At 39.2% G+C, this 15,588-nt stretch overlaps 1 protein-coding gene across 1 annotated transcript; it reads right to left on the reverse strand.

The window, feature by feature from the left end:
* Window positions 1–14,125: 14,125 nt before the first annotated feature.
* Window positions 14,126–14,729, reverse strand: LOC128577388 (non-histone chromosomal protein HMG-14-like). The gene has a single exon (XM_053579616.1). It carries the CDS (start codon window positions 14,727–14,729, stop codon window positions 14,424–14,426), a length of 306 nt encoding a protein of 101 aa, XP_053435591.1. The 3' UTR covers window positions 14,126–14,423.
* Window positions 14,730–15,588: the final 859 nt, after the last annotated feature.

The following is a 15,588-nucleotide window of genomic DNA, read 5'->3' on the forward strand; positions in this document are numbered from 1 at the left end:
AGCCCAAGAGCTGGAGGTTGCTATGAGCTGTGACACCACAGCACTCTACTGAGGGCAACAAAGTGAAGACTCTGTCTGTAAAATAAAAAAAAAAAAAATTAAACTTATAATACTCAAGTTATGTTTGACTTCTGCAATTACAAGAGGTTCTCAAAGTGATTTGTATTTATCTTTTGTTATCAGTATATATTATTACAATTTTAATACAGTTTTTTCCTTTCTTAAAATGTGTATACATTTTGTACACCCTCTGTGTACACTAATAAAATAAAATAAAATGTCCACTTATCAAGGGGTGACATAAGCAAATGGTGGAATAGGAAGCACTGGAATCTCCTTCCCCTGCAGAAACACTGATTCAACAGCACCACACAGAATCCATTCCTTTTGTGAGAAATCTGGAAATTAGTTGAAAGGCACCTGTATAAGGAGTGAGTGTGAAACCAACCATATTAAAATGGGTGGGAAAATTAGAGACACACTCTTATCATGATCTCAACCTCACGCACAGTACCATGATCAAGAGGAAACTTCAGGCTTTCAGCTTCTCCCTGGAGAACAAAGGAGTTCAACCACACATTTAAAGTCCCAGCTTTCCCAGGTACTACCCAAGGGACCAACTTCTGTCTCTCCTGTCTCTAAGGGCTGATGGGGCCTGGACCTACATTTGTCCCCTAAGGAATATAGACAACAAAGCAGCAATTACCACAGCTTCACCCCCTGGCTCAGCTACTTTCACTCTAGAAGAAATAGATCTAGGGATGGCACCTGTGGCTCAAAGGAGTAGGGCGCCAGCTCCATATGCCGGAGGTGGCGGGTTTAAACCAAGCCCTGGCCAAAAACTACAAAAAAGAAAAGAAGAAGAAACAAATCTATTTTCTCTATGTCTCTATTTTCATGCCAATTCCATGTTGTTTGATCATTACAGACTTGTAGTATAACATGAAGTCTGGTAATGGGATGCCTCCAGATTTGTTTTTATTTCTTAGAATGTGTTGGTTTTTCAAGGTTTTCTTGGTATCTACCTAGAACAAAAAAATCATTTTATCATGAAGGGCATTTGCACTATAATGTTTATTGCAGCTCAATTCACACTTGCAAAGTAGTGGAAACAACCCACATACCCAAAAACCCATGGAAGGATTAATTAACTGGTATATGTGTGCCATGGAATACTATTCAGCCACAAAAATGGACACTTTACATCTTTTGTAATTGCCTGGATGGAGTTGAAGAACATTCTCCTCAATAAAACAAGCACACTATGTGCTCAATACTAATTTGAAAGTAGTAGATGAACAACTGCAGGTCCACATGAGGGGAAAACAAATTCAAGAAGGTGGAGTGGGAAAGGGGTAGAGGGCTTGGTAAGTATCCACTTAATGGGTGCAATGTACAAGTATATGGCATACCTCCTCCTGAAGGACTCAATTGCAACTTGGATGTTACCTAGCAAATGCTAATGATGTAACCTATTCATATGTACCTTTTTATTAATTTAAAAAAAGAAGAAATAGAAAATCCAATACTACTGTATCCATTAAACTATAACTCTCCATCCTGCAGCCCCTGTTTATATCTTTTTAAATGTTATACCATTTTATTTTGGGGGGGATGTTTTTCTGTCTCTTTTTTTACATTTTTGGTTAATATGAGGGTATATATAATTAGGTTACATTATTTACATTTGTAAGGCAAAGTCCAAAATCTGAGTTGTAGTTGAGTCCTTCAAGCGATGAACCAAAAAAAGAAAAAAACAGAAAAATTTTTTTTTTTTTGAGACAAAGTCTCAAGCTGTCACCCTGGGTAGAGGGCCTGTGGCATCACAGCTCACAGGAAACTCCAACTCCTGGGCTTAAGCGATTCTCCTGCCTCCACCTCCCAAGTAGCTGGGACTACAGGCGCCCACAACGCCCAGATATTTTCTTTTTAGTTGCAGCCATCATTGTTGTTTGGCGGGCCAGACTGGATTCGAACCCACCAGTTCAGGTGTATGTGGCTGGCACCTTAACCGCTTGAGCCAAGGCAAGAAATAGAAAATCTTAATAGCCTTATAACAAATAAAGAGATTGTGTCAGTCATCAAAAATATTCCTACAAAGAAAAACTCAGGACCCAATAGTTTCACTAACAATTCTAATAAATGTTCTAAAAAGAAATAACAGGTGTGCCTGTGGCTCAAGGAGTAGGGCGTCAGCCCCATATACCAGGGGTGGTGGGTTCAAGCCTGGCCCCAACCAAAACTGCAAAAAATAAATAAATAAAAAGAAATAACACTAGTACTTCTCAAACTTTTCCAAAAATAGAAAAGAGAGAACACTTCCTAACTAATTCTAATGCAAGTATATATCCTTGTACCAAAGCCAAACAAAGACAACATAAGAAAATAAAATGATAGGCTGATAGGAATATAGATGACAAATCCTCAGCAAAATACTGCCAAAACAAACCCAGCACTTGGACTTTACCTAACATACACAAACAGTATAACCTACTAGTTTGTACACTCGTAGTAATCTGAAATTAAAAACAAATCCAGCATCATGGATAAAGAAGTATATACTCTGATCCAGTGAAAGTTATCCCAATAATACTGAAAGAACCAGACCAGCGCCAACTTAGGAGTTAAGTTTCGCTCCCCCACCCCACCCCCGCCATTTCACTCAGTAAATTTCACCTTCCAGGCAAGCCCAGGAAATTCCCGGAAATCATGAGACAACTGCCCACCAATCAGGGACCCCCCCACCTGACCAATCCAGAAGCGCCCCTTTTGTTTCAAGCTGTGCACGCCCACCCGCTGCGCAAGACCATAAAAACCTTCTGCTCCAGAGCTAGGGGCTCCTGGCTCGGATCCGTTGTAGCGGAGACCCAGGGAGCCCAAGTTCGAACTTGCAATAAACGGCCCTTTTGCTTTTGCATCGGACTCAGCTTCCTGGTGGTCTTTGTGGGGGATTTCAAGATCTGGGCACAACAATACAACATTGTTTAACATCTGAAAGTCAATCAATGTATTATACAATAATAATAACATAAAATCAACATAATACAATCATCTCAATAGATCCATTTGACAAAATCCAACATTTTATGATTTAAAACACTCAACAAACTAGAAATAGAAGGGAACTTTTTCCATTTTATAAAGGGCTATGAAAATTAATAACTAACTTCATTCTTAACAGTGAAAGACTGGATGCTTTCCCACTAAGATCAGGAACGAGACAAAGTTGTCCACCTTTACCACTTCTATTTAATAATGTACTGGGAATTATAATCAGAGAAATTAGACAAGAAAAAAGTAAAATGCATCTAGATTATAAAGGAAGAAATAAAATTATCTCTATTTGCATGTGACTTGACTTTATAAAGTAAACCCTTATGGAATCCACAAACATCTATTCATGCTAATAAACAAGTTGCAATACACAAAATCAATATACTGGCACAGTGGTTACGGTGCCAGCCACATACACTAAAGTTGGAAGGTTTGAACCCGGCCAGGGCCAGCTAACCAACAATGATAACTACAACAAAAAACAGCCGGGCATTGTAACTGGTGCCTGTAGTCCCAGGTACTTGGGAGGCTGAGGCAAGAGAATTGCCTGAGCCCAAGAGTTTGAGGTTGCTGTGAGCTGTGACGCCACAGCACTCTTCTCAGGGTGACAAAGTGAGACTGTCTCAAAAAAAAAAAAATCAACATACAGATATCAATCATATTCATATCTACTACAAATGGTACCTTAAAAATGAAGTTAATGAGGGCGGTGGCTGTGGCTCAATGAGAAGGGTGCTGGCCCCATATACAGAGGGTAGTGGGTTCAAACCCGGCCCCAGCCAAACTGGCAACCAAAAAATTGCCGGCATTGAGGCCGATGCCTGTAGTCCTAGCTACTTGGGAGGCTGAGGCAAGAGACTCACCTAAGCCCAAGAGTTGGAGGTTGCTGTGAGCAGTGTGACGCCACGGCACTCTACCAAGGGTGACAAAGTGAGATTCTGTCTCTAAAAAAAAAAAAAAAAAAAAAATTAAGTTAAGGAAACAATTGTATTTATAATAGCATCAAATTAATACAATAACTTAAAACTAACTTAACCAAGGAGTGTAAAATTTGTACACTGAAAAGTACAAAACATTGCTAAAAAAATTAAAGAAGACCTAAAAAAATGGAAAGACGTTCTAATTCATGAATTAGAATAATTAACATGGTAAAGATGTTGACACTACCCAAATCTGATCTGCATGCACATCCAACGAAATACCTTTCAAATTTCCAGCTGCATTTTTGCAGAAATAAGAATGTTAAAATTCATATAGAAATGTAAGGGATCCAGGGCGGCGCCTGTGGCTCAGTCGGTAAGGCGCTGGCCCCATATACCGAGGGTGATGGGTTCGGACCCGGCCCCAGCCAAACTGCAACCAAAAAATAGCCGGGCGTTGTGGGGGGTGCCTGTAGTCCCAGCTACTCGGGAGGCTGAGGCAAGAGAATCGCTTAAGCCCAGGAGTTGGAGGTTGCTGTGAGCTGTGTGAGGACACGGCACTCTGCCGAGGGCCATAAAGTGAGACTCTGTCTCTAAAAAAAAAAAAAAAAAATGTAAGGGATCCCATATAATCAAAACAATCTTGAAAGGGTAGAACAAAGTTAAAGAACTTAAACTTTGATTTCAAAACTATAATAATCGATACAGTGTGATATTTTCCTAAGGACAGATATATTCACACATATGTGTATATAGATGTATATGCATGTATATCATGCATATAAAGATATACATATGCATATATAGATGCATAAGCTATTGGAAGAAAATGACATAAATCTTTGTGACCTTGGACTAAGAAATGGTTTCTTTGATATTTTCTTAGTCAGTTTGTGCTTATATAACAAATATTGTAGACTTGGTGGTGTGTATTCAATAGAATTGTATTTCTCATAATTCTGGATACTGGAAGTCTGAGATCAGAGTGCCAGCATGGTTAGGTTTTGGCCAGACCACTCTTGTGAATTGCAAACTGCCAATTTCTTTTTTTTCTTTTTTTTTTTTTTTTTTGTGGTTTTTGGCCGGGGCTGGGTTTTGAACCTTCCACCTCTGGCATATGGGACCAGCGCCCTACTCCTTGAGCCACAGGCGCCACCCCAAACTGCCAATTTCTTGTTGTGTCCTCATATGGTGGAGAACAGAGAGAAAGAGAGTGAGAGCAAGTTCTTGTGTCTCTTCTTATAAGGGCAATAATTCCATTCATGTTGAGTTTTCTGTAGCTGTTTATGCAGCTATGCCGCATTGCAAAGACCTAACAAAATAATCCCACCATTTGTACAGCATTCATTAGGTTTTCTTAAGGCAACACATCAAAAAGATCACATCAAATTTACTTTGGATAGACAGATAAAGTTGCAGTTTTTTTTTTTTTTTTTTTTGTAGAGACAGAGTCTCACTTTATAGCCCTCAGTAGAGTGCCGTGGCATCACACAGCTCACAGCAACCTCCAACTCCTAGGCTTCAGCGATTCTCTTGCCTCAGCCTCCCGAGTAGCTGGGACTACAGGCGCCCGCCACAACGCCCAGCTAAAAGTTGCAGTTTTTAAGACAATTAGCAAAAGAGACATTGTGGATTTCAAAGGATCTGCAAAGTGTATCCTCCTCCTTTTTGTGTCCCTTCTGAAGAGTCAGTCACAAATAGAATATAATATAAATTAGTTAAATTTAATAAATTCAGATTCCATTTGCTTATAACTTACGTAATTGCAGTGCAAGCCAGGTATGATGTTTAAACTTTGCAATATTTACTTTTTTAGTGTTAAAATTTAAAAAACTGTTTTTAACTAACATCAAGCATTGTATTTCCCTTTTATATATTAATATTTCATATATTAATTATAAACTTGCTTCTAGTCATTGAGGTAAATCTGAGATATTTAACTAGATTCATTTTTGATTTATTCTAATTCCTGATAGTAGTTTAAATTATTAAGACAGAATTTCAAAGGGATTTTATTTTGAGACAGTGTCACTCTGATGCCCAGGCTAGAGTGTCATGGTGTCAACCTAGCTCACAGTAACCTCAAACTCCTGGGCTCAAGTGATTCTGCTTAGCCTCCTAAATAATTGGGACTACAGGAGCCACCCACAACATTTGGCTAATTTTTTTTTTTTTCTATTTTTAGTAGAGACGAGGTCTCACTCTTGCTCAGGCTGGTCTTGAACTCTTTTTTTTTTTTGGCAGATGCAAATTTCACGTGTATTTGTTTTTAATGGATCCAACAGTTCTGCATTTGGACACAAATTACTTGGGCAGTTCTGGACTAGGAGGTCCATTTATGAGAATCTAAATTGTAGTGACCCTGATGAAGCTCAGAAGGATCGTTGAATTTGCTACTAACATGTCCCTTTTTCTTTTCTTCCTTCTTTTTTTTTTAATTAAATCATAGCCATGTACATTAATGCAATTGTGGGTGGTCTTGACCTCTTAAACTCAAGGGATCCTCCCATCTCAGCCTCCCAGAGACCTTGGATTATAGGCATAAGCCACTGTGCCGAAAGATCTATGATCTCAAATTTTCAGTAACTAAGACTGGCCTTCCAATTAGTTTGACTTATAATAGCAAGGTTGAATTCGTATTAATTTATTTTGGGGTCCCTGCTGAGTGATTAGAACATACAGTGTAGAGTGAGACTGACCAGAGACAAACAAATCTTCATTTCACTACATACAAGCTCAGCAACCTCTTACCCCAGTGGCTTAACATCTCTGCTTCAATTTCCTCATCTGTGAAGTTAAAATAATAATTGCAGAGGGCGGCTCCTGTGGCTCAGTGAGCAGGGCGCCGGCCCCATATACCGAGGGTGGCGGGTTCAAACCCAGCCCCAGCCAAACTGCAACAAAAAAATAGCCCAGCGTTGTGGCGGGCTCCTGTAGTCCCAGCTACTCAGGAGGCTGAGGCAGGAGAATCGCCTAAGCCCAGGAGTTGGAGGTTGCTGTGAGCTGTGTGACGCCACGGCACTCTACGGAGGGCAATAAAGTGAAACTCTGTCTCTACGAAATAATAATATAGCAGAAATGTCATAAAATTACCAAAATTAAATGAGTTAACATTTTAAAGTGCCTGCCACACAGTAATCATTATACATGACTTTTTTTTCTTTCTTTTTCTTTCTTTTTTTTTTTCTTTTGAGACAGAGCCTCAAGCTGTCGCCCTGGGTAGAGTGCTATGGCACCACAGCTCACAGCAACCTCTAACTCCTGGGCTCAAGCGATTCTCCTGCCTTTGCCTCCCAAGTAGCTGGGACTACAGGCACCTGCCACAATGCCTGGCTATTTTTTGGTTACAGCCATCATTGTTGTTTGGCGGGCCCAGGCTGGATTTGAACCTGCCAGCTCAGGTGCATGTGGCTGGCGCCTTAGCTCCTTGAGCCACAGGCGCAGAGCAGACTTTTTTCAAAATAATAATTAAAACTGACTTATTAAGTTTCCTTTAATTTCCTTTAGGCCTTCATTAAATTAGGTCAACAATACTTAGAACTATCCCACCACAACCCCTTCCAACACATTCCAATCTTGACAGATAGAACATACTCTGTCACCTCTTAACAATAAATTATTTTTACAACCCATTTTCTTCTCAGAAACCCCAACTTCACCATATTCCCCCTCTTTAGCCTGCCATATATAGAACTGCATCCCTTCCTCCCTAATGATACTGACATCTCTTTAGGTTATAGCCCACTTGTATTTAGGCGTAAAATAAACTTTCAAGTATGTTTGCTACATTTGGTCTTGTGTATTTTCATCCGGCCCTCTTTTTTATCTATCAATTTTCTTCTGGTTTACTGCCTAATTTTTAAGATTTTTTTTTTTATTTCTTGTTTAAAACTCCCTCATTTCCCTGGGTGAAGGACACAACTACAACTCAGACTTTACCTTACAAATGTAAAAAAAGTAACCTAATGGTAAGTACCCTCGTATTAGTCTGAAATTACTAAAAAAATTAAAAATAAATTAAACTCCCTTATTTCCTTCAAGTACAAAAATAATGAATTGATTGAAAAGAAAACATTACATGAAGAAGAAAAGAAGGGCGGCGCCTGTGGCTCAGTCGGTAGGGCACCGGCCCCATATACCGAGGGTGGCGGGTTCAAACCCGGCACCGGCCAAACTGCAACCAAAAAATAGCTGGGCGTTGTGGCGGGCGCCTGTAGTCCCAGCTACTCGGGAGGCTGAGGCAGGAGAATCGCTTGGGCCCAGGAGTTGGAGGTTGCTGTGAGCTGTGCGAGGCCACGGCACTCTATCGAGGGCCATAAAGTGAGACTCTGTCTCTACAAAAAAAAAAAAAAGAAGAAAAGAAAACATTAAGTAAAATTATAGGTGATATTCACATTTGGTACATTATTAAAATGATATGGAATGAGGAAAGGTCAAAAAAATAACTACATTTATGGGAAATTTTGCTTTTGTTTCATAGACGGCAGAAAATCACCAGTCCGTGATACTTTGTATAATATGTAGTTTAAATAATCCACTTTGTTTTCTCTCATTTCTGTATTTACAGGTTTCTTCTGTAAAACACTATGAGATAGCAACAAGAAAAGTACATTATTCTACCATAGAAGCAGCAAGGGACATACAGAATTAAAGGAGAAATTATTCACATACTGTAGGACTTTCTAAAGGTCACGAGAGTCATGAAATTTGAATCTTAAAGGGAGATTCTCTTATTTGAGAATGTATATATATATATATATATATATTTTTTTTTTTTTTGAGGCAGAGTCTCAGTTTTGTCGCCCTCGGGAGAGTGCTGTGACGTCGCAGCTCACAGCAACCTCCAGCTCTTGGGCGTAGGCCATTCTCTTGCCTCAGCCTCCTGAGTAGCTGGGACTACAGGCGCCCGCCACAATGCCTGGCTATTTTTTTATTTTTAATTTTTTTACAGATTTTGGTTGGGGCTGGGTTTGAACCTGCCATCTCCGCTATCTGGGGCTGGCGCCCTACTCCTTTGAGCCACAGGTGCCGCCCTCAGCTATTTTTTTGTTGCAGTTTGGCAAGGCCCAGGTTTGTACCCACCACCCTCGTTATATGTGGCTGGCGTCCTACTCACAGAGCCACAGGCACCACTGGAGAATGTAATATATATATATATTTTTTTTTGTAGAGACAGAGTCTCACTTTATGGCCCTCCTGGGCTTAAGCGATTCTCTTGCCTCAGCCTCCCGAGTAGCTGGGACTACAGGCGCCCGCCACAACGCCCGGCTGTATTTTGGTTGCAGTTTGGCCGGGGCTGGGTTTGAACCCGCCACCCTTGGTATATGGGGCCGGCGCCTTACCAACTGAGCCACAGGCACCGCCCGAGAATGTAATATTTTTAACAGAGCATCTGAGGTATTTAACAAATATTTCGGGAAACACTTCGCATAATAAATCACTTACACACAATAACACTTCTACTATTGTTTATCAAGAACAATGGAATGTACATTGTATTTACTTAGAGATTTTATGTACAGGATGAGAACTAGAGTTAATATTGCATTGCATATTAGAAATTTACTAAGAGAGTAGATTTTAGGTGCTCTTACCATAAAAATGATAACTGTGTGAGATGATAGGTATCACTATGTGTATGTATATCAAAAGGTCAGATTGCACATTTTAAACACATACAATAAAGACACAAAAATGTAAATTTGTCATTAGGAAATTATCACTTTTAAACTTATTTTTACTGTAGTAAAATACAGATAATAAAATTTACTGTTTTTACGAAAGTGCAAAATTCAGTAGAACTAAGTACATTCACAAGGCTGATTAAAAGTTACCACTACTGGGTGGTGCCTGTGGCTCAGTGAGTAGGGCGCTGGCCCCATATGCCGAGGGTGGCGGGTTCAAACCCAGCCCTGACCAAACTGCAACAACAACAACAACAACAAAAAATAGCCGGGTGTTGTGGCGGGCGCCTGTAGTCCCAGCTGCTCGGGAGCCTGAGGCAAGAGAATCGTGTAAGCCCAAGAGTTAGAGGTTGCTGTGACGCCACGGCACTCTACCCGAGGGCGGTACAGTGAGACTCTGTCTCTACAAAAAAAAAAAAAAAAAGTTACCACTACTTAGTTCCATTTTTTCTTTGCTCCAAATGGAAACTCCATATTCTTTTTTTTTTTTTTTGGTTTTTGGCCAGGGCTAGGTTTGAACGTGCCACCTCTGGTATATGGGACTGGCGCCCTACTCCTTGAGCCACAGGCGCCACCTGGAAACCCCATATTCATTAAGTAGTTATACTTCATTTGTCTCTTCCATAGGGTCTGGAAAACCCTAGTTTACATTTTGCATATGGACTTGCCCATTCTAAATATTTCATACAAATGGAATCATACACTAAGTGGTCTTTTGTATCTGTTTTTTTTTTACTTACCTTAATGTGTCCAATATTGATCTATTTTGTAACACAGATAAGAACTTCATTTCTTTTTATGGCTGAATAATGTTAGATACCCCACATTTTATTTATTCCTTCATCTTTTGGGAACTTTTGGATTGTTTCCACCTTTTCACTATTGTAAATAGAACACCTATAAACATTCATGAGAAAGTATTTGAACACTTGTTTTTTTTTTTTTTTTTTTTTTTGTAGAGACAGAGTCTCACTGTACTGCCCTCGGGTAGAGTGCCGTGGCGTCACACGGCTCACAGCAACCTCTAACTCTTGGGCTTACGCGATTCTCCTGCCTCAGCCTCCCCAGCAGCTGGGACTACAGGCGCCCGCCACAATGCCCAGCTATTTTTTTGTTGCAGTTTGGCCGGGGCTGGTTTGAACCCGCCACCCTCGGCATATGGGGCCAGCGCCCTACTCACTGAGCCACAGGCACCGCCCTGAACATTTGTTTTTAATTTTGGGTATATACCTAGGATTGAAATTGGTGGGTCATATGACAATTCTATATTTAACTTATTCAGAAACCACTAAATTATTTTGTGCAACAACTGAGCCATTTTACCTTGCCACCATCAAAGTATGAGAGTTTCATACTTTGTATTCTCAAAATATATTATTTTCCAGGTTTTTGGAAAAAATTATTATAGCCTACCTATCTTGGAAATGGTATCTCTTTGTCATTTTGATTTGTATTTCCCTGATAACAATGGGAAATGTTATCAGGGAAATGATGATGTTGCGCTTTAGCCATTTGTATATCTTCTTTGAACAAATGTCTATTCAAATCTTTTACCCACTTTTTAAAACAGGGGTTGTTTATGTTGTAAGAGTTGTAAGAGTTGTTTATGTTGTCATTTTTGAGTTGTAAGAGTTCCTTACATATTCCATATATTAGACCCTTATCAAACATCAGATTTTCAAATCAGATATTTGATTTTATCCCTTTCTGAGGGATATATTTTCCTTTTCTAAGAGTTTTCTTTAGTTTTCAATACGTAGCTATTTGATGGAGTCCAATTTATATAAATTTTCTATTGCTTGCTCTTTTATGTCATTTCTGAGAATCTATTGTCATATTCCGGATCATAAATTTGCCACTAGTTTTCTTTTAAGAATTTTATATTTTTAGCTATAATATTTAGGTAAGTTTCTGAGTCACCTTTAGTTTCTATATATGATATAAAGAAAGAGACCAAATTTGTTCTCTTGAATGTGAATGTCTAGTCATACAATTTGTTAAAAGAGTATTCTTTCCGTATTAAATGGTATTGGAAATCTTGTTGAAAATCGAATGACCATAGCTGTATGGGTTTCTTTATGGATTCTCAATTTTATTTCATCAATTGATATGCCTTTCCTAATTATTATAGTTTTGAAGTAAGTTTTGGAATTGGGAACTGTGAGACTTCCAATTTTGTTATTCTTTTGCAAGATTGTTTTGGCTATCGAGGGTACTTTGTAACTCCATATGAATTTTAAGATGGTATTTACATTTCTGAAAGAAAAAAGAGGACGTTGGGCAGCGCCTGTGGCTCAGTGTGTAGGGCGCCAGCCCCATATACTGAGGGTGTTGGGTTTGAACCTGCTCCCGGCCAAACTGCAACAAAAACAAAAACAAAAACAAAAAAGAAAAAAGAAAAAGAGGCCGTTGGGATTTTGATAGGGATTATATTGAATCTGTAGAACGATTTTGAGAGTAGTACCATCTTAACAACTGAATCTTTCATTCCATGCAAATAGAATGCCTTTTATTTATTCATTCTTTAATTTCATTAAATTATGTTTTATAGTTTTCAACACACTTGTCTTGTGCTTTCTTGGGTAAATTTATCGCTAAGTATTCTTTTGTGCAACAACTGAGCCATTTTACCTTGCACATAATTTATCGCTAAGTATTCTTTTTGATGCTATTGTAAATGGAATTGTTCCTTAATTTCATTTTCAGATTATTCATTACTCATATATAGAATTATATTTGTATGTTGCTCCTGTATCCTGTAACTTTGATGAATTCATTTATTAGTGCTGTTAGATGTTTCATGAATTTTTAGTTTTTTTTTTTTTTGTTTGTTTGTTTGTTTGCAGTTTTGGCCATCCCTGGTATATGGGGCCAGCGCCACAGACGCTGCCCTATTTTTTCATACACAGAATCATATGAATAGAGACAGTGTTACTTCTTCCTTTTCAATTTGGATGCTCATATTTCTTTTCTTACCCAATTGTTTTGGCTAGAAAATCCAGTACAATGTTGAGTAGGAATCATGGTATCAGACATCCTTCTATTGTACTGGCCCTGTGGGGAAAGCTTTTAGTTTTTCACCTTCAGGTATGATTACTAGCATTTTCCACAGATGTCCTTTATCAGGTTGATTAACTCCCATGATTTGTTGAGTATTTCTATCATAAAAGAGCGTGAATTTTAAACTTATCAATAAAAATAGAATATTTAATTTCTGAAAGTCAGAAATAAAAGTATGGGCATTCCTGCCAACCTTACATAAATTTTTTAAAAATATAAAGGAATGTTATGAAGAATTATGTGCAAAAAATTTAAAAATGTTTTTCCTCCTTCATTTCCAATTAATGTGTTCTATTACATTGTTTGATTTTCATATGTTGAACCACCCTTTAGTTTTGGAATAAATTCTATTTGGTCACAGTATGTAATGTTTTTAAATATGCTGCTAGATTCAGTTTGCTAGTATTTTTTGAGGATTTTGCATATATATTTGTATCTATGTATCTATCTATAGGATGTTGGTCTCTGGTTTTCTTTGCATTTGATGTCTATGTTTGCTTTTGATATCAGGGTAATTCTGGCCTTATTGTAGGAGCTGAAAAGTCTTCCCACCTCTTCAATTTTTTGGAAGAAAATGAAAAGGATTGGTATTGATTCCTCCTTCAATGTTTGCTAGAATTTACCAGTCAAGCCATCTATCTGGTCATAAGCTTTTCTTAGTTGGAAAATTCTTAATTCCTGATTCAGTCTCTTCATTTGTTTTAGGCTTATTTTTTTTCTTTTTTTAAACATTTATTGACTTTCCAGATTAAAATTTGGAGGCAAATTTTCCTTAAGAGGATACCAAGTACCAGTATCTTCAAATGCTGATAAGCTGTTAGGTAAGTCCCACTAATTCACACTTCATTACCATATGCTACATGCTCAGATTTTCAGTCCTTCACAGCACAGCAACAAAGTTATTAGGAAAACAGGAGTACCACAACCAAAAATGTTAAGGGGTGTACACAGTTCTGACACGGAGAGCCATGATCATGTGATCATGGGAGTGGTTTTCTTTAGGAAACAATTCTAGTACAAAATAACATGGGAATAGAAGTAATTTAAAATGTTCACACATCAATGCAGGACTGGGACTCCATACTGCCATTTAGTATGCTTTGTATTACAGGATATAAAAACTAAGCCCCCCCCATGGGCGGTGCCTGCGGCTCAGTGAATAGGGCCCCGGCCCCATATGCCGAGGGTGTGGGTTCAAACCCAGCCCCTGTCAAACTGCAACAACAACAACAACAAAAAAAAAATAGCTGGGCGTTGTGGCGGGCGCCTGTAGTCCCAGCTGCTCGGGAGGCTGAGGCAAGAGAATCCCGTAAGCCCAAGAGTTAGAGGTTGCTGTGAGCCGTGTGACGCCATGGCACTCTACCCGAGGGCGGTACAGTGAAACTCTGTCTCTACAAAAAAAAAAACTAACCCCCATCTATGGAATGTTAAGCTCACACCCAAGATAGTCAAAGCCTCCCATTAATTCAACATCCCACACTATTTTCTCGTTGTACCAAAAAATAAACAACCAGCAAATGATTTCACCTCTTAAAAAAAAAAGCAATTTATACTTAAAAAATGGGATGAGGTGGGATTCCCTCCTTCTTAAAAATGTTTCTAGAGCTACTAAAAAACTTGCATTTACAAAATAATTGATACAAATATTCCTCTGGATTGTACAAGAAGGGAGACAGGGACCGCTGACAAGACATGGTATATGATATTAATCAGACTTGGCTTCTTTCTCTCCTGCTTCGTCAGCGGCTGGATTCTCCTCAGTTTTAGTTTCTCCGTTTTCTGCTGGTAAATCTTCTTTAGTTTCTTGGTTAGCCACTTCGGCCTGCTTTCCCTTTGCTCCTCTTTTCCCTTTCGGTTGCACTTTTTTGACTGAAGATTTATCCCTTGCTGCTGCCTTTTTTGGCTTCGTTTCCACTTTCGCAGGAGCAGGTTTAGCTGACAACCGCGCCGACCTCCTCTTGGGCTCTTCCTTCCCCGCTCCTTCGGCAGAGCTGACCTTCCTCTTCTGCATCTTGGCGGCGGGCAGGGCGCGTACCCGGTGCCTGCGGACCGCAGCGCGCCGAAAGCCTTCACGAAGCTTCGCTGCCTGGCCGCTGCCGCTCCTCCCACCGCCCGAGCTCTGTTTTAGTATTGAGACTTCCTATTTCTTCTTAGTCAGTTTGTGTAATTTATGTATTTCTAGGAATTTTTCCATTTCATTTAAATTTTTATTTATTTATTTTTTTTTTTTGTAGAGACAGAGTTTCACTTTATGGCCCTCGGTAGAGTGCCGTGGCCTCACACAGCTCACAGCAACCTCCAACTCCTGGGCTTAAGCGATTCTCTTGCCTCAGCCTCCCGAGTAGCTGGGACTACAGGCGCCCGCCACAACTCCCGGCTAAAATTTTTAATTTTTTTTTTTTTTGCACATAATTGTTCATCATATTCTTTTATAATTTTTTAAAATTACGGTCGGCAGGAATGCCCATACTTTTATTTCTGACTTTCAGAAATTTAATATTCTATTTTTTTTTTTTTTGAGACAGAGTCTCACTATGTCACCCTCAGTAAAGTGCTCTGGCATCACAACTCACAGCAACCTCAAACTCTTGGGCTCAAGAGATTCTCTTGCCTCATTCTCCCTTGTAGCTGGGACTACAGGCATCTGCCACAATACCTGGCTATTTTTTGTTTGTTTGTTTGTTTGTTTGTTTAGCAGGCTCAGCCCCAGATTTGAACCTACCAAGCCCTGTGGCACGTGGCCGGTGCTAACCGCTACAGGTGCCAAGCCTTAATATTCTATTTTTATAGATCAATTTAAGTAGGTGCATCAATTTTGTTGGTCTTTTCAAAGAACCAACTTTGGGGTTCACTGGTCCTTTCCATTATTA

This window comes from Nycticebus coucang, chromosome X (assembly GCF_027406575.1).
Source record: "Nycticebus coucang isolate mNycCou1 chromosome X, mNycCou1.pri, whole genome shotgun sequence".
Taxonomy (NCBI): Eukaryota; Metazoa; Chordata; class Mammalia; order Primates; family Lorisidae; genus Nycticebus; species Nycticebus coucang.

Bases quoted from the DNA above. Each gene is read 5' to 3' on its own strand.
- LOC128577388 (XM_053579616.1), bottom strand. From the start codon at position 14,729: ATGCAGAAGAGGAAGGTCAGCTCTGCCGAAGGAGCGGGGAAGGAAGAG.